Raw genomic sequence first — 25,281 nt, forward strand, 5'->3', positions numbered from 1 at the left:
AGACCGGAAAAAACCATCATCTGTAACATGGCTTTCATAAGAGAAGAGGAGTTTACTGAGAAAAACCATGTGTGCCACAATGACTTTGATGAGTCAGACACAGATGAGTCAGATACTGATGAAGAAGATCACGCCTGGAAGCTGAATGACTTCTCAGACCTGAAGGCAAACGTCGCATACACTACTGCAGAGGGAACTGACGAATCTGATCTCCCTTGGTACTTTGACAGCGGATGCTCTAGAGATATGACTGGTGATCGTGAATGCCTTGACAACATGGACGAAATCAAAGGAGGTAAAGTAACCTTTGGTGACGGAAACCAAGGAAAAATCCGCGGAGTTGGCAGCACTCGCAAAGCTAATATACCCAACTTGATCAATGTGTACTATGTTGATGGGTTAAAAGCAAACCTCATAAGTGTGAGTAAACTATGTGACGAAGGACTTCAAGTGATCTTTGATAAAAAGGAAGTCAGAGCTGTAGATGAGAAGGGCAATCTGATATTGAGTGGCTTTCGGTCTGCTAACAACTGCTATATGTGGAAAGCATCGAATAAGTGTCTGGCAGCAAAAGAATCTCAGATTGAGCTCTGGCACAAGAAATTGGGGCATATGAACATGCATGGGCTAACTAGATTGGTTAAAGCTGAGGTGGTACGAGGCGTACCAAAGTTAGAACAAGAGAAAGATGGTGTGTGTGGCGCTTGCTGTCAAGGTAAACAAGTTAAGGTTCAGCACAAACAGGTAACTCAAACAAACTCAAAGAAAATTCTAGAACTTGTTCACATGGATCTTATGGGCCCTATCACTCCTAACAGTGTTGCTGGAAAGCAATACATCTTTGTTCTTGTTGATGATTTCTCCAGGTTCACGTGGGTCAGGTTCCTCAAGAACAAATCAGATGCCATAGACAGCTTCAGGATTCTGGCACTTCAACTCAAACAAGAGAAACGTGGAGGAATTGTGCAAATCAGGAGTGATCATGGTGGGGAGTTTCAGAATGCAGTCTTTGATAAGTTCTGTCAGGAACAAGGAATCCAACATCAGTATGCTGCACCCCGAACCCCTCAGCAAAATGGAGTAGTAGAGCGAAAGAACCGAACTCTACAAGAAATGGCAAGAGCCATGCTGGCTGGAAATCATGTTCCTTCTGGTTTCTGGGCTGAGGCTGTGAACACTGCATGCTACATCATCAATAGAGTGTATGTGAAGCCTAAAACTCAGACCACCCCGTATGAGATCTTCAAGGGAAAGACTCCTAACCTAACATATTTTCATGTGTTTGGGTGTTTGTGTTACATACTCAACGACAAGGATAACTTGGGAAAGTTTGATGCAAGAAGTGATGTGGGAATGTTCCTGGGATACTCCACAAACAGCACTGCTTATCGTGTGTACAACTCAAGGACCAAAAGGATTGATGACAAAGTAAACGTTTTTTTTATGACAATGTGGGCTTTTATCAAGAAGGTGTAACGCAGAGAAATGTGTGTGTTACACAGGAAAGCATTCCGAGCTCTAGTACTCCCAGTCAACCGGAAGAAGAAATTGCTGAAGAAGTGTCAGATGTCGAGGACCAGATACTCCCCTCAGAAGCAAGGGTGCACAAGAATCACTCTCTGAAAGATGTCATAGGGGATGTGCATGATGGAAGAGTCACTCGAAAGAAGCAAATTGACTTCAAGGAGATGGTGAAACTCGCATGTTTTCTTGTAGAAATGGCTAAAGTTGACTGCTTTGTCTCTCAGTTTGAACCCAAGACTCTCCAAGAAGCATTGGAAGATGAATTCTGGACAGCCTCAATGCACGAAGAATTGGAGCAATTCACAAGACTGCAAGTGTGGGATCTGGTTCCAAGACCAAGTGATGCAAATGTGATCGGTACTAAGTGGTTACATAAGAATAAAACAGATGAGAACGGGAATGTATTCCGGAACAAGTCAAGACTGGTTGCTCAAGGGTATGCTCAAATAGAAGGAATAGACTACGATGAGACATTCGCACCAGTTGCACGCTTGGAATCAATCCGACTCCTGTTTGGAATAGCTAGCAAACTCAGAATCAAGCTGTATCAAATGGATGTTAAGAGTGTATTTCTCAATGGTCTCCTGCAAGAGGAAGTATACGTAGCTCAACCAAAAGGGTTTGAAGATCCTCACTTTCCAGATCATGTATACAAGCTTCGAAAAGCTTTGTATGGATTGAAACAAGCCCCACGAGCATGGTATGAGCGGCTGACTCAATTTCTGATGGTATCAGGTTTTCAAAGGGGTGGAGTTGACAAAACCTTATTCATACAAGAGATTGACTCCCATTTGCTTGTGATCCAAGTATATGTTGATGGCATAATATTTGGAAGCACATCCAAACGCTTAGTTGATGAATTTGTGAAAACAATGACTAAGGAGTTTGAGATGAGCATGGTAGGTGAGCTCAGCTACTTTCTCGGACTCCAAATAAAACAAATGGAGGATGGAATCTTTGTGACTCAGAGCACCTATGCCAAGAATCTAATAAAACGCTTTGGCATGCAAACCAGCAAGACTGCAAGGACCCCTATGAGCACAACTGTCAAGCTGACACGAGATGAGGAAGGACGCAAGGTAGATGAGAAGCTGTATAGAGCCATGATCGGGAGTTTGCTCTATCTAACAGCTAGTCGCCCAGACTTATGCCTCAGTGTAGGTATTTGTGCAAGATATCAAGCTTCACCGAGAGAATCACACATGAATGCTCTCAAACGGGTGATCAAATATGTGAAGGGCACTCTTGACTTTGGCTTACATTATACCTTTGAGACTAACATTAATCTTGCAGGATATTGTGATGCGGACTGGGCAGGGTGTGTTGATGATAGGAGGAGTACCTCTGGTGGGTGTTTCTTCTTGGGGAACAACATGGTGTCTTGGCATAGCAAGAAACAGAATTGTGTCTCACTATCCACAGCTGAAGCCGAGTACATAGCCCTTATAAGTTGCTGCACCCAGCTACTTTGGATGAGACAAATGCTTGTCGATTACGGGTACCATACTGAATCTAATCTAGTTCACTGTGATAACATGAGTGCCATTAATCTGACAAAGAACCCAGTTCAACACTCTCGTACTAAGCACATAGATCTTAGACACCACTTTGTTAGAGAATTAGTGGAATTGAAACTGATATTCATTGAACATGTCTCTACTGAAAACCAACTGGCTGATATCTTTACTAAGCCTCTCGATTTCAACACCTTTCTGGGACTCCGGAAGGCGTTGGGAATTGTTGATCTCTCAGCTTAAATGTGAAACTGACCAAGGGAGTAGATAAGCTTAGGTAGAACAAGTCTTATGTTGAGCCACACCATCCAAAACCTTGTATCAACAAATTATTGCAGTGAACCCTTAAGTTTTCCCTGAGTCATCTTAGTAACCTGCTCCCAATATGAAGGACACTCGTCTTGGATTAGGATGTCACCCCATTCTCATTCTGAGCATCGATCACTGTCTGGATGGGCTTAGAAACCAATAAGAACAGAGTATTGTGTTAATTGCAAAAAAGGTTGTGTAACACCACTAAAGGCCTGGAGTGACGAACACTCATTGTGGGACAGGGTGCTACAACACTTTGTATCCTGTGATGATCACTGTTCCGATTAGGCAGACTCACTCTCATCAAGTCACTCGTCGTGGATCAGGGTGCAGCAACACTTTGTATCTGGTGGTGCTCTTTGAATTGATGAGATCATGAGTCTGATGATGAAAGAAATTAAAAAAAAATCAATTGCACCGCAGTGGGAGAGGTGAAGTCAATAGTGCATGTCATTAACATGGAACTAGGTTGATGAAAGGGATAGCTTAGAGGTTCACTCCCAGTAATCTAGTTTGTGACAGCTACTCGGCTGAGAAACAGCTACAAATTAGGGTTGATAAATTGATTTCTATTCGTTAATTTGTGATGAGACTTTGACTTAATCTTCCTAGGCTAGTCATATCTACTCTCCTTGGTCATACCTCTGTAAATATTCATATATTTCTGCTGAAATCACAGACGAAGTAACTATTGGTTGGAGACAAGTTCATGAAAGTTCAAGTTTTCCCACTCTTATTCTTTAAAACGAATGTGTCTTGCTTATGAGTGTTTGGGTTCTAATTATTTAAAACTGGTCTTGGGCTTCTCGATATCATTGTGAATTAATGAAGTTATTGATGTTTTCCCTTGAGAACTAATGGGCTAGTGCTATTGGGCTTCTTAATATGTTTGTCAAGTGATGTAGGATTTCATTCTTTATGCCACACATCGATACCATCGAAGTCACTCTCTTCTCCTCACAGCGCCACCATGCAAAACCGACGAAGCCTCCGCCTCAATCCTCTGCGTGATGACAGTGTCAACTCGTCGTCTCCACCAGTGTCAACGCCGCCTAGCATCAGCCGCGTCTCTCGCAAGCGTCCCAGTCGCAATCCTCAATCAAGATCTCGTTCTCAAGCAACAGTGCCGGAGATTGAGTCTCTCTCTGAAGGTAACGAATCTGATCAAGTCTCTGAACCATCTGAAACCGAAACGGAGATAATCAATCAGGAAGAGGATCAAGATCCAGCTGAGGTAGCTCAAGAGACGTTTGAAGAAATTGAGTTGATTCCACTCAATGAAAGGTATGAAGCCAGTCGAGCTACCTTCCTAGCTCGAGCTCAAGAAACTCCTGCTCTCATCCAGTCTTCGATACGTCCGATCTCTGCACGATTCATCACTACTACAGCTGCTCAGCGATTTGAGGCTCTGTCACTCCGAAAATTCCTTCCTCAACAGAGCTTAAATGTCACAGATGAAAACCTAGCCGATGTGCGTCTTGTAGTTGCTGAATCAGGCCTCATCTACACGGTCTTTGACAGTATGGCATTTCAGCCCACAGTAGTCCGGGAGTTCATAGCAAACCTGCCTGATGCTGAGCCGCGAGATGATGGGGTAGCAGTATATGTTCGAGGGTCCATGGTGGTCTTCTCTCCAATTTTGCTCAATGCCATGTTTTGCATTCCTGGGTTTGAAGAGGACCCGAGCTGGCGCGAAGAAAATATTGATCGGGTGTGTGTCTTTCTCACTCATGGACGCGTCAAGCGCAGAGAAGACATGAGCTCGAAGTGGTTAACTGCAACGAATCAGGTCCTGTACAAACTGGTGTGCTCCAACTGGATCCCAACCACGAGCTACACCACTATGAACTCTGAGCGTCTGCGCTTTCTCTACATGCTGTATGTCGGTCGCGGGTTTTACTTTGGGAAGCTGGTCTATGACCAAGTCGTGTCGATGGCTGATAACACTGAGGCTGACAAGAAGCGTCGGATCATCTTTCCAAACCTCATTCAGCAAGTTCTACTGTACCAGCGCAACATACCACCTGACAATCAGGATGTAGATGAGACGGGGTTTCAGAAACATGTTGTCAAGGACATCAAAGCCGGATTGGGCTCAGGGAGTGTCTCTCGTGCTCCAAATCTTGAGGAAGACATCGAGGAGCTCATTACAGATCTCAAGGCTCTTCGCATGCGTCTGAGGAGTAAGCATCTTCTGGGGGAGTAATGGTTTCTGTCTTGAACTTGTGTACTTGACACTGATGTTTTTATCTGATTGTGCATCTCTGCAGGGGGAGAATATGGAGGAGCTGGTACTAGTACCCGTAGTGCCTGATGTTGAAGCAAGCGTAGCTAGCTTTGCAAGTTGTTGTTATGTTTCCGCTGCTGTGTTTTTGTGTTCTTAGGATGTCTATGATGGCTTATGTTTTCCTTCGGATGTAATAATTAGACCATCTATGGAAGTATCATGTTTTAATGCTTCGGAGGATTCTAAGGTCACTGTTTTTGCGTACACTAACCTGGTGCTGTGAACATTAGTCTATGTTTGCTTGGTTTGAGAGTGCAGGTTGCAGAGGTTGCTACATTCAGATAAAAAGGGGGAGAATGTTAGCTCTAAGATTAGAGCTGGTTTCGTGTAAAACAGAGGATGGTTTACCCAGACGGTTTGATGTGCCACATACCGGTTCGAGTTGTTACTGAACGATGAGGTGGCTACCGCTGATTGGATGAGTGATGCTTTGGCACAAAGCAATCACGAAGATCACGTTAACAAGATACTAGGAACAAGAAGATCTTGTGTAACAGAGTATATAAGAATGTAACTAGCAGGGGGTCTAGGTTACGTTTTTGGGAATTAAGATAGACGAGCAAGAGTGTGTTCTTGGCTGCGATCTGAGTATAGCTTAAAGGTGAAGTTTGTCAGCCTTTAGAGCTTGGGTAGTTTAAGGATTGGTTCGTCTCAAGTCGATCTGTGACGTTGAGTAAATCTAGACAGATCTAAATAGATTGTCTAAAGGATTCTTAAATAAAGAAAATTTCTATTGAGAAAGATTCAAGAGTCATTTCATTGGTATCCACTTGCACTTTCAAAGATATCTCAATGGACTTCTCTTGGGTGGATATAAATCATGCCCTTTAGGCAATGATACAATGCCCTGGCTGTGGTCATTTATTGGACTTACTATACTTGCCATTTAAACTCATCATTGGAGAATAATGAAAAATCATTCATATTATCTTTCATTCTATAAGAATGGATAAAATTTAGATGATTTGCTATATCTATATACTATAATTTCGGATTTTATATCTGTATATATATATATATATATTACTTTTGAAATTTGTATATTTATTTTCAGAGACATAATAAAAATAATAAAACTTTATTCATATAAGTAAAAAAAATACAAAGTCAAAATATCAAAATCAAATCAACTGGATTCTTTTAGACAATCAGAAGTCTCATATTTCATTTGATCATTTTCTTATGATCAAAATCATCTTCACCATCTTTGTAGATCATGTGGGCTTTAGGATTCTTCCCTTTGATACTCTCTTGATAGAGATCAACTAAATGTTTGGGAGTCCTACAAGTCTTAGTCCAATGATTACTCATACCACACCTGTGACATACTGATTTGGCCGGATTGGTCGAGTTGGTCGAATGAGATGGTTTAAGGGATGATCCCCGGCCTCGACCATGGCCTCGTCCAAACGACGAACCTCTCCCACGGTTGCGGTCTCGACCATTATGGTCTCCTCGCCCGCGGCCAAATGAACCTCGACCATGGCTTTTCTTATTTTCTCGACCACGGCTGGACCAAATTTGCATAGGTTTTGAAACCTTTCTCACGATACTGTTGTTGTAACAACATATTATTTGTATGGAAAGTAGAATATGTCTTTTCAAGTATATCCTCTTCTTTAATAATCTCTCCACACACTTTCAACTTTGAAACAATCTTAAATAATGCCGAGTTATACTCGTCCACGGATTTAAAATCCTGGATCCTGAGATGCATCCACTCGTATTTAGCCTTTGGAAGCAACACCGTTCTTTGGTGATCATATCTTTGCTTTAATTCATTCCAAAGATCGAGTGGATTCTCAATTGTTAAATACTGATCTTTGAGACTCTCAATCAGGTGATGGCGGATCATGTATTTATCTTTATCATTAGATAAATTCCCTTCGGTAATTGTTTCACCGAGGTCTTTGGATCTTAACATGATCTTTGTATCCAATGCCCATTGTAAATAATTATCTCCAGAGAGATTTAGGGCTCGGTAATCCAAGTTGTCGATCTTAGACAAAACATATATATACTTTTAGAATTTTTTTATAGCTTTATATAAATTCTCTATGTCACAAGGATCAGAAAAAAAAAGGAAAATTGCCAAAACGGAACAAAAATTCAGCATTGTTGTCCCTATAATATAAGACCATCATTTAGTTATCCTTTTAGTATAATTTCTTTTATAATCCCAAAACTAACCTTTAATTAATCTAATTAAACACATTAAACTAATATAATTTAAAATAATAATAATTAAAAACGTTTAAAAAGGGAAAATAAAAATAAAACTTTTAATTTTTTAATAAAAATAAACTTTGTAAAAATTAATAAAAATAAAAATAATTTACATTTTTTTAATAAAAAACGTTAAATCAACCTAATAAAAAACAGTTTACAAAGAGTTTAAAATGTATGTAAACTTTTTAATTTATCAAAAAATTTAATAAATATAAAAAAAATTTAAAATGTATTTCTATAAAGTTTGTTTGAACTTTTTATTAAAACTTTTTGTAAAGTTTTATTTTTATTTTTATAAAGTTTACAGATTTTATAAAGTTTGTCTAAAGTTTTTATTAAACACATTAAACTAAAAGAATTTTAAAAAAAATTAATTAAAAAGTTTTTAAAAAGGGAAAATAAAATAAAACTTTTAATTTTTTTTAATAAAAATAAAATTTGTAAAAATAAAAATAATTTACAATTTGTTTAATAAAAACGTTAAATAAACTTATTAAAAACATTTTACAAAGTTTTATTTTTATAAAAAGTTTAAAAAATTTTAATAAAACTTTAGTTAAATAAAAAAATTTAAACTTTATAAAAATAAAAATAAATTTTTATAAAAAATTTAGTAAAAAATTTAAACTAACTTTATTAAAAAAAATTTACAAAGTTTTATTTTTATAAAAGTTTTAAAATGTTTGTAACCTTTTTAATTTTATCAAACTTTTTAATAAAAATTAACTTTTAAAAATGTTTTTAATAAAAATAAATTTGTAAACTTTAATAAAATAAAAATAAAACTTTACAAAAAAAATTGCACCTAATTTCAAAACACCACATGTTGTATAGATATGTATCATATAGAACAAGAGTTTATGAAAAAATCAATAGAAAAACTATGGAAAACCATAGATTAATGAAGAAGACAAGGGAAAATCATTTTTTAAAAAATATTTGACAAGTAAAATCGAAAATAATACGTTTTAGGAAGTTAGAATATTTTTAGGAGATTTTTAGAATATTTTTTTAACTGAAACTTTCATTAATTTTCGCAAAAATCAGGTAATCTTATCCGTAGAAGAAGCCTTCTAAAAGTTCAGAAGATCGACAAAAATCCAGAACACGCTTTCTACTTTTAGTAGACGTAAGAGTACATTTTAGAAAACACATTCCGCAAAATTTAGAATACTTAATAAAAGTAGAAGATGCATCCGGACGAAAAGTAGATAGCTTTAGGATTAGTAGAATGTGCATTCCACTTATTTAGAAATTTAGTAAATAGTAGAATGTATGTTCTAAAAATAGTAGATGAACATGTTTATTTTAGAAATCATTTTCTACTATATCATTTTCCGTAGAAGGCACATTCTACCTTTAGTAGAACGTATTTTCAAATTTTTATTTATAAACTTTTTGAAGAAGAAAATAATACCAGCTTGTGTATATATGTGTTTTATTAATTGTTTGTATTTTTAATATTTTTTTGATTCACAAAACTATTTATTTCATTAGTTTTCAGAAATACAAAGGGTAAAAAGGAGAAAAATTGGACAAAAAAAGATTTATACCAAAGGGACAACACCCTTGTTTTTTTGATAAGTATTTAGATGATTTTTTTATGCAATCCGAAATTATACTATATGATGCATACAATATAGTTAATGATGCATGCCATGTAAACCGAATTCATAACTTAGCAAAAAGATTCTAAGTGTTTTCATGATGCAGATTTATAATGGTTTATAAAATCGATTCATTCTAGAACCTAATGGTCATGATGCATCAATCAAAATCTATCAACTTAGAATATCATGTAATCAACCTAATCGAGTTTCTCCTAATCAAAAATCGGTTTAAGAGTTTAACCAAGTAATCAATCAAAAATCGGATTACGGTTTTACAAAATTGATCTTGATAAAAACCAATTGTCGACCTATTATCGTTTAGAAAATCCAATTGTAACCTTTTGAAAAAAAATCATAATACTAATTTGAAACTTTTCACACGGTTTTAGATTTTAAAACAGTCAAATTCAATTTTAGGCAATTAAACAAGCAATCGGATTTAATACTCTAGTTTAGGAAATTGATCAAATTTTAAGTTTTTAGGGGTTGATCAATTTCTAGGGTTTTTCGATTTGATCAATAGATCAAGGGGATTAAGGATACGATATGATCATAAAGATTGGGACGATCATAAGATTTTTTGAGATTCAAAACTTTTTAGGGTTTTGATATTTAATTGTTTAAAACAATCTCTATCGAACTTGAGAGCTTCGATTTACTCAAGAAAGGGTTTTGAGAGCTTCAATTTACTTATAACAAAATCTTATATATTAAAACAGAAGTCATGACTTCTTTCATGTGTGATATTTCATTTTGGACTATTTCTTAGAAAATCATCACATTTACTTATTTTATCATTTAATACTATAGTAAATATAATCACAAATATATCTTATTAATATCTTAACAAAATCTTTAATATACTATTTTTAAGGAAGGAGAATCCCAAATATGAAATTCAAAAATCTATATATAAGACCAATCAATTAAAATAAATAAATATACCAACTGATTTATGAAAAATATTTCAACCTATTAATCTAATTATTATTAACAACATATATATTTATTTTGTAGGCCATTAATTATTTTGTAGGTCAGGTTATTAACAAAAAAATCGTATTTTATGCAATCATAATATATGATTATATACACATATAATCGTGTACACTTTATGCAAGAATAAGATATCTTATATATTAAAACAGAAGTCAATGACTTCTTTCATGTGTGATATTTCATTTTACACAATTTCTTAGAAAATAATCACATTTACTTATTTTATCATTTAATACTATAGTAAATATAATCACAAATATATCTTATATATTAAAACATAAGTCATGACTTCTTTCATGTGTGATATTTTATTTTGGACTATTTCTTAGAAAATCATCACATTTACTTATTTTATCATTTAATACTATAGTAAATATAATCACAAATATATCTTATTAATATCTTAACAAATCTTAATATACTATTTTTAAGGAAGGAGAATCCCAAATATGAATTCAAAAATCTATATTTAAGACCAATCAATTAATATAAATAAATATACCAACTGATTTATGAAAAATATTTCAACCTATTAATCTAATAATTATTAACAACATATATAATTATTTTGTAGGCCATTAATTATTTTTTAGGTCAGGTTATTAACAAAAAAATCGTATTTTATGCAATCATAATATATGATTATATACACATATAATCGTGTACACTTTATGCAGCAATAAGATATCTTATATATTAAAACATAAGTCATGACTTCTTTCATGTGTGCATTTTGGACCATTTCTTAGAAAATCATCGCATTTACTTATTTTATCATTTAATACTATAGTAAATATAATCACAAATATATCTTATTAATATCTTAACAAAATCTTTAATATACTATTTTTAAGGAAGGAGAATCCCAAATATGAAATTCAAAAATCTATATTTAAGACCAATCAATTAATATAAATAAATATACCAACTGATTTATGAAAAATATTTCAACCTATTAATCTAATAATTATTAACAACATATATAATTATTTTATAGGCCATTAACTATTTTGTAGGTCAGGTTATTAACAAAAAAATCGTATTTTATGCAATCATAATATATGATTATATACACATATAATCGTGTATACAGTGAAACCTCTGTAAATTAATAATGTTGGGACTACACCAAAACTATAAATTTTTATTAATTTATAGAGATTATTAATTTATGGAGATACTAATTGAACCAAAAACTCAATTTGGGACTATGAAATTATATTAATTAATAGAGATATTAATCTATCGATTATTAATTTAAAGAGGTTATACTGTACTTTATACAACAATAAGATATATCTTATATATTAAAGCAGAAGTCATGACTTATTTCATGTGTGATATTTCATTTTGGACCATTTCTTAGAAAATCATCACATTTACTTATTTTATCATTTAATACTATAGTAAATATAATCACAAATATATCTTATTAATATCTTAACAAAATCTTAATATACTATTTTTAAGGAAGGAGAATCCCAAATATGAAATTCAAAAATCTATATTTAAGACCAATCAATTAATATAAATAAATATACCAACTGATTTATGAAAAATATTTCAACCTATTAATCTAATAATTATTAACAACATATATAATTATTTTGTAGGCCATTAATTATTTTGTAGGTCAGGTTATTAACAAAAAAATCATATTTTATGCAATCATAATATATGATTATATACACATATAATCGTGTACACTTTATGCAACAATAAGATATTAATTGTTTAATTACTTACTTTTTAGTTATAATCATAGAAGATATAAGTATATCTTATATATTAAAACAGAAGTCACAACTTTGATTCATGTATGATTTTTTAAAAAGATGACTTTCACTAGAAATAAGTTATTGTTCATTTATTACTAATAACATGGTTTAATAATATATAATAAATAATATAACCATCAACTCCTACGAAATCGGAATGGTAAACATAATCGATTTTTAATCCTTATTAAATGTAAAGTCACTTTATAGATAGCCAAGATGTAAACCATTATCAAATCAGTATGTGGACCAATACATTATCATATTATTATTATTATTCTGATTAACGACGAACACTATACCAAATGGGTTTAATTAATCACTATATGTATACTGCGTTTATAAAACAAATTATATACACCAAATTTGAATTATAGACTAACTAATAGCACTGTAATATTTTACAAGCATAATATATTATGGTGTTAAAAATTTGATGTTCTTAACAGTATCCCAAAAAAATTAGCTATTACCAATTTGATTTAGTTTTTAATAGTAGGTCCAATTTGATTTAAATTTAATATATATTTCAAATTTAGAAATAAAAAAATGTAAAATAGTACTGTTACGTAATTATGTATTCAAAAAAAATTGTTACAAAATACAAAATTTGATTTTTTTACAATAATAATATTATAAATCACATAAACACGGTATAATAGAGTTAGATAATACATAATACTAAATTATCACGGTATTATAAACTAAAATGATTTAGTATAGAAAATAAACCCGCACGGTTGTGCAGGTCGAAATCTAGTTTAATTTAATAATAATTATTCACTTAGTGGAAAACGTTACAAGATTATATGAATAAAGAATATAATATGATTACAATGCTGTTGTGTAAATTAATTTTAGAGTTTTTCAAACTGAAAAAGTAACAGAACCCCTTATGATACTTCAGAAAATTTATCCAATTGTTTTTAAATTACTAATATGTATTTATCTCAAACATATATCAGTTTCAAATGAAAAATAATAAAATTCCCATGTAAAAACTACTTCTTAATAGTTTTAAATGTAATTCAAATTAGGAATAAAATGTCTTACCAATCATACATATTAAAAAGGGTAGAATTCAAAAAGAAAAAGTGAATTTGAAAATTTAAACAATAAATAGGATATTTATCAAATTATCTCTTTTTATGTTTATTTTGATTTTGAATTATATTTTATATTGGTTTTTTTTTCAACATATTGGATTTAATCGCCTTTGACAAGAAAAACACCTAGATATATACAAAACAATAATGAATTAAAAACTAAAAGGTTGCCGGTGTGTGGGTGTTTATTGAAAAACAATATATTAATCAGTTTTTAAAAAAAAATAACCTTGCAAATGTTTTCCTTTTGGAACATATGTAAGTCATGTTGTGAAAAATAAAATAAATTAACTGATCGGATGATATGAAGGTCCTTTCTCAAAAAGAAAAAAAAACTGATTGGATGATCTGTATACAACACCAATAATGATGAAACAAGTTCCTCAAAATTAAGGGTCTGACTGGTTTAACCGTAGCGGTTGCGGTTACGGTTGCTGGAGTTGCGGATGCGGTGGTTGCGGTTTTAAGCGTTTTCTAGAGATTTGTACGACTGGTACAACGATTAGAAATTGTAGCGTTTGCGGGACTCTTATGACTGGTAAACTACCAAACACAACATCTGTTAAATAATAAATTAACAATATTTACATTTTATATAATTATAAAAATATTAAAAATCATAATGATATAATAAATATAAAACTTATATTTATAAAATCATATTATTAAATTTTAATAATTTATAGAAAATATTTGGTTTTAATTTTTTATAATATAAATTAAAATATAATATGTATACATTTTAAAATTTCTATTATTTCAATTTAAAATTTTTATTGGATATTTTTAGTATTATTTTTATTCATTTTGTTTTTAAAGAAAAAAAATTTATCCTTCTGCAACCGCCCGCAACCGCAAACGCTAGCTGGAACCAGCTTTTGATTTTAAGAGGTTCGGAGCGGTTTAAAGCGGTTTGTAGCGTTTTCTGTGATTGTTTTGAAACGTCACCAACCGCTACGAACCGCAAAAGCTGCGTTTGCGGGTGGTAGCGGGAAAACCAGTCAGCACCTAAGACTAACAAACCAAAGTAGAAAAAACGTACTAATTTAGAAATATTTGATATATGTTACTTTATCTTCACAACAAGATGTATTATAGTTTATTCCATGCTTAGGAACATCTATCTATGTCACAACAAATTTTGTAACCAAATAAGGCTAATAAATTGCTAATATGCTGTAAACAAATTATGATATTAAAAACAAGAGGATACGAAAAAATAGTTGTGACTAATAAGGAAAGCTGATAAGTATGAAAAATGAAAAGAAAAAAAAGAAGAGTTCATCTAATTTCAAATCTAATTTCAAAAGATGATGCAAAATAAGCTGAATAAAGAATGAAGTCCATATTTAAATTAATCTTATATATAATTAGAATTAATCATTTTCAATCAAACATAAACAATACGGCTCTTACACTTTCAAATTTCCATGCATATGAACAATTCGGCTCTTACACTTTCAAATTTTCATGCATATGTAAAATTTAGATTACCATGCATATATGTAAACTTAAAGTGTCATGTATATATTTAAACTTAAATTTATATTATAATAATTTCAGAATCAATGATACAGAGATTACAATCAAATTAATAAATAAATAGATCTCTATAACGTCGATACATATTTTATTTTCTAAAAAATGTTTGGAATTATAAAACCACGACAAAGCCATATTAATATTAGAATAGTACAACTTTTTAGACGGGTTTGCGTTTTACAAATTGGATTTGACATTCATCGATCCTTCTTCATTCTTTTAAGTTCCAGGTTTGACATTCAAATTTATCACAAGAAAGGTCAGCAGAACCCACAAATATTAAAAGAAATCTCCAAAGCGGAAAGTGAGTGAGAAAAAACAGGGAACGCTAAAATATGTTCAAAAAAAAAAACAGGGAACGTAAAGGTCTGTTAGCTAGGTTTAGTCAACTTTTACTCACTTATATATATGTGATGTCAAAAGAAAACATCCTATATCCTATATATGTTTTCCTATAATAACAAATAACAAATTATGAGTTAAATTATGTGAAATATTTTAGACACAAGACAATTAATAAATTCAAAATGATTTTTTTACAATGTAATAGTTTAAAATCGAATGTAATATATATATATATATATATAACAATATTATATTCAAATGTTATTGTAAACTTTTTAATTTAACTAAAACTTATACGAATACGCCCTGGAAAAATCCCTAGTTATAAATTAAAATGAATGTGAAATGTTAAGAATGGAAAAGGAAAATGTTGTAAATAGAATGACTGTTAACCCTTGTACATGGCCTAAGATACATATTTATACTACTTGTTGCATGAAGATCACACATAACATAGCGGTCTTTGTTGTGCATGTCTTATATTGTACTTTTATTTTGAACTGAATTATATTGTTCAACTTCATCACAAAAGAACACGTTTATATGCGATCAACTTTTACGGCTAAACGAAAAACCCGAGAAATTTATTTTATTGTAGGTTGGGATTTTCCATTTAAGCATCTAAGTGCAAATCAAAGAAGACCAATTAAAACTCAGGTGAATCTTGATGATCTTTTGGATAACAACTAGCAACTACCATATATATTATTGTTTAAGCATAAGAAAAAAAAACTAGCATATTGTTTTCAATATCCTAAAAAGTATTTCCACACATCATTATCGCACTATATTAGGAGGATGGGTCCAGGAGAAACCCACACCTGGCTATAAAATACCTTTCAAAGAGTTTTTTCCTTTTTTTTCTTTTTCTTCCTACTACCCACTAAAATTTTCTTTTAATTCTAATTTTTTGTCGGTGTTTAAAACATATACTAGATTCTAGTTGTCCTTAAAAAAATGGATATAGCTTTTTATAAATTTTATTTTTATTTTTTATTTTTGTTATAATCATATTTATGTATAAATTTTAATAAAAATATATTAATTAGTTTTAGAATCCTTAATTTTATCTTTAAATTTTTTTTAAAAAAAGTCTCTAGTCGACAGTTTTTTAAGGAGTAGTGAGTTGTGGAAAGTGGTTATACAACATTTTAATTAAACACAAGAAATTAGTTATTATCAATATAATAGATAAATAATTAGATATACCTTTTTCAACTGGTCATGATTTTTTTAAAAAAGTATTGACCTGACATTTATGAAGATTTAAAAGTAAACTCTTCCTTAAACATAAAAGGGAATAGAATATAATTAATTGAAATGGGGCCTTTGGGCTTTACAAAAGGAAAGGAGTAAGTAAAAGAAGAGGGACGTGGCAGTAAAGAGAGAGAATCTATTTCCGGTAGAGAGATCTCGATATCGACAGAAGAAGAAGAAGCTATCAGAAACGAAACTACTCCATCAGTTTCTCTGTTTTGTCTTTCTGCTCCTTCACACCTCCAAAAGTCAAACTAGCTCTTTTTGAAAATTTAGAGTCTTTTATTATTTTTTTGTCGGTCAGGATGATAGGCCGGATCCTCGCCGAAATCATGGAGAGTCGGGCGGTGGGTGCAGCAGGTGACTCAGTTCTGGGTACAATCAAAATCGCCGTCATGCCTATAGCTAAAGTGTTCACTATGTGCTTCTTGGGTCTTCTCATGGCTTCTAAGTACGTCAATATCTTGCCTCCCTCTGGCCGCAAGCTCTTGAACGGGGTATAAAGTTTCTTTCTTTCTTTATTGACTGTTTGTTTCTCTCTCTATGTCTCTCAAACAAGTGTGTGTGTGTGTTTGTTTGTGTCATGTTCCCAGTTGGTCTTCTCGCTTTTGCTTCCCTGCTTGATCTTCTCCCAGCTCGGACAAGCTGTTACTCTCCAGAAGATGCTTCAATGGTTTTCTTTCTTGTGTCTCTTCTTCGTCTTTTCTAATATGGTTCATAAAAGGTATCTTCTTTACTGTCAGGTGGTTCATTCCGGTGAACGTTGTTCTTGGTACAATCTCAGGGTCGTTAATTGGCTTACTTGTTGCCACCATTGTTCGTCCTCCTTACCCTTATTTCAAGTTCACCATCATACAAATCGGAGTTGGTTAGAACCCATTACACACTTACTCTGCTCTCTCTCTCTTTCTATGTGAATATTAGTCTCAGTTTTGTTTTGTTTTCGGTTGTTTTCAGGTAATATTGGTAATGTTCCTCTTGTGTTACTAGCGGCTCTCTGTAGGGACACTTCCAACCCCTTTGGTGACTCTGAAAAATGCAGCATTGATGGCACTGCTTACATCTCTTTTGGTCAATGGGTACGCTTCTCAACTTTATCCCCTTTGCTGTCTCACTCCTTTTGCTTGGCCTTTTCACAGTGTGGCACAGTTAGTTTCTTGGCCTTTTATAGTGTGACACAGCTAGTTCCCTTTACAGTGTGACACGGTTAGTTTACTGGCCTTCTTACAGTGTCACACAGTTAGTTTACTGGCCTTTTTACAGTGTCACACAGTTAGTTTCTTGGCCTTTTATAGTGTGACACAGCTAGTTTTTTGCCATCAGTGTTTATGGAGTTCGATATTGCTTCATTTCCCTCCTCTAGTTGACATTATGATTCGTCTCTCTTTCTCTCAGGGACTTCAATTAACCAAGAGCTTTTTTTTAACGTTTAATGTCAGGTTGGTGCTATCATCCTCTACACATATGTGTACCAGATGTTAGCTCCTCCTCCTGAAGGGTTTGATGGTGAACAAGATAACCTTCCTTTAAAAAACCTTCCACTAGATTCCCCTGCTCCAGAGCAAGTCCCCTTGCTTACTCAAACTCACGCTAAGGACGTTTCACCTGCTCGAGTTCACCTCCCTGTACAGAACACCGAGCCTAAAGCAAGAGTAGATTCAAGGAAAAGCAAGGTGGAAAAAAAAATGCAATTATGGTTTTCTAATTTCATGGTTCAGAGCTGATATGAAGCCGGTTCCTTACTGAGTTTTGCATATTTTGCTTCCGTGATGATGTAGATTACACAGATCCTTGTTTTCCTCTATGAGAAGTTGAAACTGAAGCAAATTATCCAACCTGCAATAGTTGCTTCAGTAAGTATATCTCGCCTTTACAAAGAGACCTTATGATTGCCTTCACCATGTAATTAATACTAGAAGTGTTTTTGTTTGCTTTCCAGATTCTTGCCATGATACTTGGTGCAATACCATTCACCAAGAAGTTGATCTTCACAAACGGTGCACCTCTTTTCTTCTTCACAGATAGCTGCATGATTCTTGGGTAAGCAAAGCACACTCTTTACTTGTCTTCCAGCAAAAAAAACAATGAGTTAATTAACTGTTGAAACATTTGGCTATTATTAGGGACGCCATGATACCATGTATACTGCTGGCACTTGGTGGGAATCTCATCAACGGTAAACATGGCTGATCTCTCTCTCTCATTTCATATGGAACCTTGTTTTTGAGCTATATACATTGCAAATATTTCAGGACCAGGAAGTTCAAGACTTGGTTTCAAGACAACAGCGGCGATTATATTTGGACGGTTGGTGTTGGTGCCACCGGTAGGACTAGGGATAGTGACATTAGCAGACAGACTTGGGTTCCTTCCAGCTGGTGACAAGATGTTCAAGTTTGTGTTGCTCTTACAGCACACAATGCCTACCTCTGTGCTGTCTGGAGCTGTTGCTAACCTTAGAGGCTGTGGAAGAGAATCGGCTGCTGTGCTCTTCTGGGTTCACATTTTCGCCATCTTCTCAATGGCTGGATGGATGGTGCTGTATATCAACATACTCTTCTAAACACATCCTGCTTCTCCCACATTCATCTCACACTATGCTGTAAATACAAGGGCATCTTCATATGTGCCTCAACCACCCTAAGATTAGTTTTTTTTTTCTTTTACTTTCTTGTGTAAATGTGAGTTTATAACTCTTACCGACTACTGCAACATGAACTGAGAACCCTTTCTTTTCTCTGAATAAATTAAAAATTATATAATAGTTTGTGTCTGGTTGCATTAAGAAGGTTCAACTTTAAAGGACATGGTAAGAATCTCAAAACAGCAATGGTGACAAGTTTATACCAAAATGGCTGCAGATCAGACAGGGCGGTAAGTTTATTATTCTGTCTAAAGTTTACCTTTAGCAAGAATAGTTTCAGCTCAAAGCAATGTGAAGCAGCTTATCATGAGCACTGCAACAACTTGACGACAATAAACACACATTAATCATCATGAATCAGAACCACAACTGCTAACCTATAAACCAAACGTGCCCAACACTGCTAACATATAATTCAATCCACCATTCAAGACATATCTCAGAGGAACATTGTTTAATGGAATAGTTCTATTATACATAGATGCGTCACCTTGTGTAGCAGATATAGGATTAGCATTGGCAACGTCTTGTGATCTTTGAAGAATGGTTACTCGATTATCAAGTGAATTTGAAATCTATGGAACATCATCTAATAAAGCAACTATTACAAAACCCATTGAAGATCATATAAACTCACCTGAAGAACATTATTCAGAGGCTACGAGGTAAGAAACACTTCTTAAAGTTAAATCTTAATAATCAAAAGAGGCCATACAAGGTAAACAAAGATAAGTTTGCTATAGCTTTGGTTAAATCAAGAATACTTGCAACACACAACACAGCTTCGGTTAAGCTTCCATTAAACTAACATGTGGAAACAGCGCAAGTCAATATCCAGAAACACAAACAAACAAAAAAAAAACTCAAGCATCTTTTAAGGGTCTGTAATAATACTACACATTCTGGAATAACACCTGGGACTTGCTGTCAGAAAAACGGCAACCATCTTCTAGTCCTGTTCCCTCTCTGGCTACTAGAAAATACTATATTCCTCCTCTGTGGGTTGCTTAGCCACATTGCCAACACCACTCCCACCAGACTCACAACAGGTGCAGCAGCCAGAAACAGCCATCTTCCTCTACTAACTCTGCTCCTCATCACACCAGCCTCACTCTCACCTCTCACAACATCATGATCCTCCTCTTCCCCAGCTTCTGTGCCATCATCAGAGGAAGAGCTATCCTCGCTCACCACATCCACCACATCGTTCTGCTTCCGCTCTTCGTAGTCTTTATCATCCGTCGGAAGCTCGTACCGACAGAGCGGGCAGGAGTTACGAGCACTAAGCCAAGGGACAATACAATGAGCATGGTACAAATGAAGACACGGAAGCTGCGTTGTCTCATTCCCAAGGGAGAAAATCTCCTTGCAGACAGCACAATCTAGCCCCTCCTCTCCTACGATAACCCTCGGAAGATTCCTGACGCATGAAACAGAAGCAGGCGGCGCACCTCTTCTCGAGTTATCAGACTCAGCAAGCTGCTCAAGTAGCTCTTCAAACCCTCTCTCGTCGAGATAGTCAGCAAAGTTTCCAGGGTAGCGAGAGAACTCCAAATCCTCCAGACCGGTGAAGATGTTGCGAGACAAGGCTTGTCTCCTCTCTATGATTCTTTGACGAAACGTTCTCTCAAAGTCGAGTGAATCAAACCGAGTCACTGAGCTGTTGCTCTCACTTGGAGTTCTACTATGCCTTCCTCCTCCCTCCTCCTCCCATTCTCTGTCTTCTTCGTCTGAGTTCCATTGGTTCGGAGCAGCATGCATAGGGTCAATATCAGTGTCGAACTCGATATCAGTGGAAGCATCAGACTCTCCTCCACCGTAAGCACTAAAAGAAACAGCGTCATTGTCACCACCAAGCGATGAGAATCTGTAGAGGCTAAAGCTAGCGTTGGACAAGTTATCAAGATCTTCGGATTCGGATTCGGACAAGACCCTCCATCTCGCTGAACCAGTGGGAGTGGTGTGAGATGAAGAAAGGCTCTGTCTTGCAATGCTTATCAAATGAGTGAACTGTTGTTGCTGTTGATCGAAGAAAGATTCTTCGGAGCTTCCTTGCCTGCTGCTACTTCTTCTTCTCCTTCTCATCCTCATCCTCCTCCTTCTAGACGTCTGCCTCCTGGTTAACGGAGGAGGAGTCGTGGTGCCGAAGTCTTGGAGGAGGAGGAACTTGCAGTCTCCGCATAAGCTGAAGATTTCGAGATCGTCGGGGGTAGTGGATTGAGCGATGAGTCTTCCGCAGAGGTTACACGATGGAGATGGGGTTGGATTGCTGCCGACGACGTCGTCTTGTGATTCCATCGGATCCACAAAAAAAAAGGTGGAAGCTTTTGAGGTCTGAGAAGAGGTTAGATCAAAGGCTCGATCTTTCAGAGCCTAGGGAGGAGAGGAGATGATGGGGTTTGGTGGAAGAGAGATGGGAAGCAAGGGAAATGAATTTTTATGGCTGAAAGAGGAGGAGTCAACAACGACGACGGATCGTTTTTTTCCTTTTTTCTTTTTTTTCGTACGACGATTACAACTGAACACTCTGATTCATTAAGAGAGTTTCCATCCTGCGTTCGGTTTGGTTTGGTTTGGTTCGGTTTAGTTCGGTTTGGTTCGTTTTAAGTTGGTTTGTCTCGGTTTGGTTCGGTTTAATTCGGTTTTCTCCTTTTCTCGGTTTATTTAGGTTTAGTTCGGTTTGTTTCGGTTCGGTTCGGTTTGGTTCGGTTCTGGCTTTTTTTATTGTCATCATAGTGGTTCGGTTCTGACTACCTCAACCTTTTCGTGGTTTTTTATCACCCTCACCTCAAAATTTTCTAAACCCTATTTTCCGTCTCCTTCTAACCGCCTCCGTCCGACTTGTCTTGATTCCGACAGAGAGTTTGTGTATCATGGCGGCGACGGCGAAAGGAAACAGCGACTGGAGAAGTGGAGGAGGAGGTGCTTTGGATGAGGAGAATCTCGTCTTCGAAACGACGAAAGGAATCAAACCGATAGCGAGTTTCGACGAGATGGGGATGGATGATAAAGTCCTTCGCGGAGTCTACGACTACGGTTTCAAGAAACCTTCTGAGATCCAGCAGAGAGCTGTGATGCCTATTCTTAAAGGACGTGACGTCATCGCCCAGGCTCAGTCCGGTACGGGCAAAACCTCCATGATTGCCATCTCCGTCTGCCAAATCGTCAACACTTCCTCCAGAAAGTAAGTTCGAATTTCACATTGGTGCTTTAAATGATTTTGCTTTGTAATTAAAGACAAAAGTAACACGGTTGGTTGCTCTCTGCAATTTACTAGTCCACTTGGTATTATTACATGATTAATGATTAAGACAAGGAGAACACTTACTTAAAAGGTTGTAATGTCTGTTTCTGCAATTCACTAATCCACTAGGTGTTTACATGGTTAATGATTTTTTTTATTTCATTGTAATTAAGATGATTAGCACTTGCTCTGTATTTTCCACTTTACTAATCTACTTGGTTGTATATGAGTTAATGATTTCTTTTTGTGATTAAGGTGAACCCTCTTTTTTCTAAAAGGCTGAAATATTTGTTTTTTACTGCTGTAAAAATCCATTTAGTATTTTTACATGGTTCAGAGGAGGAAGCTTTGATTAAGGTTTGCCTGATATATATTTTTCATTTTTTTGTTGGACTCAAGGATTCAGGTTTTGGTCTTGTCTCCATCAAGAGAACTGGCTTCACAAACAGAGAAGACGATACAGGCGATTGGAGCACACACCAGTATTCAGGCACACGCCTGCATCGGTGGTAAGAGCATAGGAGAAGACATCAAGAAGCTGGAGCGTGGTGTGCACGCTGTGTCCGGGACACCTGGTCGAGTCTATGATATGATAAAGAGAGGGAGTTTGCAAACCAAATCCGTTAAACTTTTGATCTTGGATGAATCAGATGAAATGCTGAGCAAAGGTCTGAAAGACCAGATTTACGACGTTTACAGATCTCTTCCACACGATATTCAGGTTTGCTTGATCTCTGCTACTCTTCCTCAAGAGATTCTGGAGATGACAAACAAGTTTATGACAGACCCTGTGAGGATACTTGTGAAGCGTGATGAGTTGACTCTTGAAGTGAGTTGTGTTTCTTCTTAACTCTTGTTTTCATAACCACGAAACTACAACAATTTAGTTTTCACTTCTTTTTTTCAGGGGATTAAACAATATTACGTTGATGTTGGGGAAGAAGAGTGGAAGTTCGATACACTTTGTGATCTTTATGGGAGACTTGTTATCAACCAAGCAATCATCTTCTGCAACACAAGACAGAAGGTACTCTTGTTCCTCTGGTCTCCCTGTATCTTATGTCAGATAGTGTTGTTAAAGCTTTGATCTGCATTTTTTTTTAAAAGGTGGATTGGCTTACTGAGAAGATGAGGAGTAGCAACTTTATTGTCTCATCAATGCATGGAGACAAACGTCAAAAGGAGAGAGACGAAATCATGAACCAGTTCCGGTCTTTTAAAAGCCGTGTCTTAATCGCCTCAGATGTGTGGGCACGGGGGATCGATGTTCAGACAGTATGATCTCTCTCTCTACTTCTCATTTAACCATCAAAGTTTTAAAACTTTTTGCTGAAAGTTGGAATCTTTATTATTATGTGTTAGGTCTCTCATGTCATAAACTATGATATACCGAATAACCCGGAGCTTTACATACATCGCATTGGACGAGCTGGTCGGTTTGGGAGGGAAGGTGTTGCGATTAACTTTGTGAAAAACTCTGACATGAAGACTCTTCGTGATATTGAGCGGTACTACGGTACTAGAATCCGGGAGATGCCTGCTGATCTTGCTTAAAGGTTTTGATTCCGTGAAGCCGAGGAGGTTGAAGAATCAGTGTGTTAAGGCCAGTTTTGTTCTTTTAACTTTGTTTTTTTTTTTACTTTCTTCTCTGACTCTGTTGGTTTAGATGTACGCATAGCTCTTCATAGACAATGTGAATTTAAATGTATACCGACTTAAGGCCGAAAGAAGTTGTTTTCGGTAAGTATTCTGCAAAAATAGTGTAGTATAAAAATTCAAATACGAAAATAACTTTGTAAATAATAGTATAATTAATAAATAGATAGATAAGATAATCAAATTAACGAAAAAAGTTGTGTGATCCTAAAACTCACCTTAAAAATAGTGATTGTATTTGTAAATCTTAGGTAGAAAAATTTGTGGAGACAAAAACTTCTGACGACACAAGCTCGCGAAGATCTCAGGATTCTCTTTGCTTGTTTCCCGCAAAATAATTGAGTATAGCTCTAAATTCATCATCTTCGTAAATAGTTTCGGGAGGAAGGGGAAAAATAAATCATGGTTTTTTAACTTTCGATAATTATGCTATTATAAAATAAGAAAATATAACAGACTATTTTACAGCGGACTATTTTACAGCGGACAATTTTACCTGTCACTAACTATATCACATCACTTGAACTATTCTATTGGATTCATGTCTAATGGTACTTCTTGCGCTATGCTGCAGAATTTCTTGTAAGCTTTTTCTCTCTTAATTTGTATAATTTCGTATTCATTAGGACTCGAAACCCAGACTTCTTAGTGTAGAAGCATAAATGATGGTTTTAATCTTGTTTTTAAAATCAATACTATTAAAGTTTTTTTTTTTGAATTATACAGAGGTATCATGGCTCCACGGAAGTGGTCTAGACTAGTCACGTGTTGCCACATGTCGGTTCTCTGTCTCTAGCGATGCCGAAATATTAATTTCCCAGCGGCTGGGATTCGAACCCAGGTGGCAGAACTCACAGCTATGAACCCTTTATGTCTCATCTATATTATTAAAACTGAAGTACACATTAAGATTGTTTGGAAATATGAATAGTAGTCAAAATTAAAATTGTTTGGAAACATAAATAGTAATATTACATTAGTTGGATTTTCATATTTTACTTAGTTTAACAATTGTATCAATTATATTATCATAACAGTAATTCACATCATTAATTATATTACCATAATAGTAATAATAATGCAGACTTTTATTTATTAATTAATAAATATAGATTTGTGCCAATTATAAAATCAAAAATATAAATAACTATATTTTCTATATGGTTAAAAGTTCGGTTTAGTTTGTTTTATTAAAACATTTTTTTATTTTAGTTTTAATTCGTTGGAAAATTAC

General features: G+C 34.8%; 4 protein-coding genes across 5 annotated transcripts; 3 read left to right on the plus strand and 1 right to left on the minus strand.

Annotated features, from left to right (window-relative positions):
* The first annotated feature begins 4,320 nt into the window (after positions 1-4,320).
* On the plus strand, positions 4,321-5,968 carry LOC108820406 (uncharacterized). The gene is made up of 4 exons (XM_018593354.1): positions 4,321-5,552; positions 5,621-5,641; positions 5,735-5,767; positions 5,896-5,968. Exons 1-4 carry the CDS (start codon positions 4,321-4,323, stop codon positions 5,966-5,968), a joined length of 1,359 nt encoding a protein of 452 aa, XP_018448856.1.
* Positions 5,969-16,605: 10,637 nt separating this feature from the next.
* On the plus strand, positions 16,606-19,265 carry LOC108818838 (protein PIN-LIKES 6). Its single transcript, XM_018591784.2, has 9 exons — positions 16,606-17,000; positions 17,097-17,176; positions 17,247-17,371; positions 17,461-17,582; positions 17,943-18,176; positions 18,282-18,356; positions 18,443-18,543; positions 18,627-18,679; positions 18,756-19,265. The coding sequence occupies exons 1-9, from the start codon at positions 16,809-16,811 to the stop codon at positions 19,064-19,066; spliced, it is 1,293 nt and encodes a 430-aa protein (XP_018447286.1). The 5' UTR covers positions 16,606-16,808; the 3' UTR covers positions 19,067-19,265.
* Positions 19,266-19,866: 601 nt separating this feature from the next.
* LOC108818915 (E3 ubiquitin-protein ligase SIRP1) lies at positions 19,867-21,600 on the minus strand. Its single transcript, XM_018591871.2, has one exon. It carries the CDS (start codon positions 21,443-21,445, stop codon positions 20,075-20,077), a length of 1,371 nt encoding a protein of 456 aa, XP_018447373.1. The 5' UTR covers positions 21,446-21,600; the 3' UTR covers positions 19,867-20,074.
* Positions 21,601-21,918: 318 nt separating this feature from the next.
* On the plus strand, positions 21,919-24,135 carry LOC108819080 (DEAD-box ATP-dependent RNA helicase 34). 2 transcript variants are annotated; one of them, XM_018592069.2, is made up of 5 exons: positions 21,919-22,331; positions 22,791-23,220; positions 23,299-23,418; positions 23,499-23,666; positions 23,754-24,135. In XM_018592069.2, exons 1-5 carry the CDS (start codon positions 22,021-22,023, stop codon positions 23,943-23,945), a joined length of 1,221 nt encoding a protein of 406 aa, XP_018447571.1. In that variant the 5' UTR covers positions 21,919-22,020; the 3' UTR covers positions 23,946-24,135. The 2 variants fall into 2 exon arrangements, with proteins under 2 accessions (XP_018447571.1, XP_056849316.1); XM_056993336.1 differs by lacking the exon at positions 23,754-24,135 and having other exon boundaries at positions 22,791-23,229; positions 23,279-23,418; positions 23,499-23,523.
* Positions 24,136-25,281: the final 1,146 nt, after the last annotated feature.

Source organism: Raphanus sativus, chromosome 8 (assembly GCF_000801105.2).
Source record: "Raphanus sativus cultivar WK10039 chromosome 8, ASM80110v3, whole genome shotgun sequence".
Classification (NCBI taxonomy): domain Eukaryota; kingdom Viridiplantae; phylum Streptophyta; class Magnoliopsida; order Brassicales; family Brassicaceae; genus Raphanus; species Raphanus sativus.

What these genes read in the sequence shown, in the direction of transcription:
- LOC108820406 (XM_018593354.1), top strand. Translation starts at nt 4,321, where the DNA reads ATGCAAAACCGACGAAGCCTCCGCCTCAATCCTCTGCGTGATGACAGT. An exon ending in GGGAGAATATGGAGGAGCTG is followed by an intron (nt 5,642 to 5,734) that starts GTACTAGTACCC and finishes TTGTGTTCTTAG; the next exon opens with GATGTCTATGATGGCTTATG. An exon ending in GCTTATGTTTTCCTTCGGAT is followed by an intron (nt 5,768 to 5,895) that starts GTAATAATTAGA and finishes TTGAGAGTGCAG; the next exon opens with GTTGCAGAGGTTGCTACATT.
- LOC108818838 (XM_018591784.2), top strand. Translation starts at nt 16,809, where the DNA reads ATGATAGGCCGGATCCTCGCCGAAATCATGGAGAGTCGGGCGGTGGGT. An exon ending in AACCTGCAATAGTTGCTTCA is followed by an intron (nt 18,357 to 18,442) that starts GTAAGTATATCT and finishes TTTGCTTTCCAG; the next exon opens with ATTCTTGCCATGATACTTGG. An exon ending in GATAGCTGCATGATTCTTGG is followed by an intron (nt 18,544 to 18,626) that starts GTAAGCAAAGCA and finishes GGCTATTATTAG; the next exon opens with GGACGCCATGATACCATGTA.
- LOC108818915 (XM_018591871.2), bottom strand. Translation starts at nt 21,445, where the DNA reads ATGGAATCACAAGACGACGTCGTCGGCAGCAATCCAACCCCATCTCCA.
- LOC108819080 (XM_018592069.2), top strand. Translation starts at nt 22,021, where the DNA reads ATGGCGGCGACGGCGAAAGGAAACAGCGACTGGAGAAGTGGAGGAGGA. An exon ending in GTCAACACTTCCTCCAGAAA is followed by an intron (nt 22,332 to 22,790) that starts GTAAGTTCGAAT and finishes GTTGGACTCAAG; the next exon opens with GATTCAGGTTTTGGTCTTGT. An exon ending in GTGATGAGTTGACTCTTGAA is followed by an intron (nt 23,221 to 23,298) that starts GTGAGTTGTGTT and finishes TCTTTTTTTCAG; the next exon opens with GGGATTAAACAATATTACGT.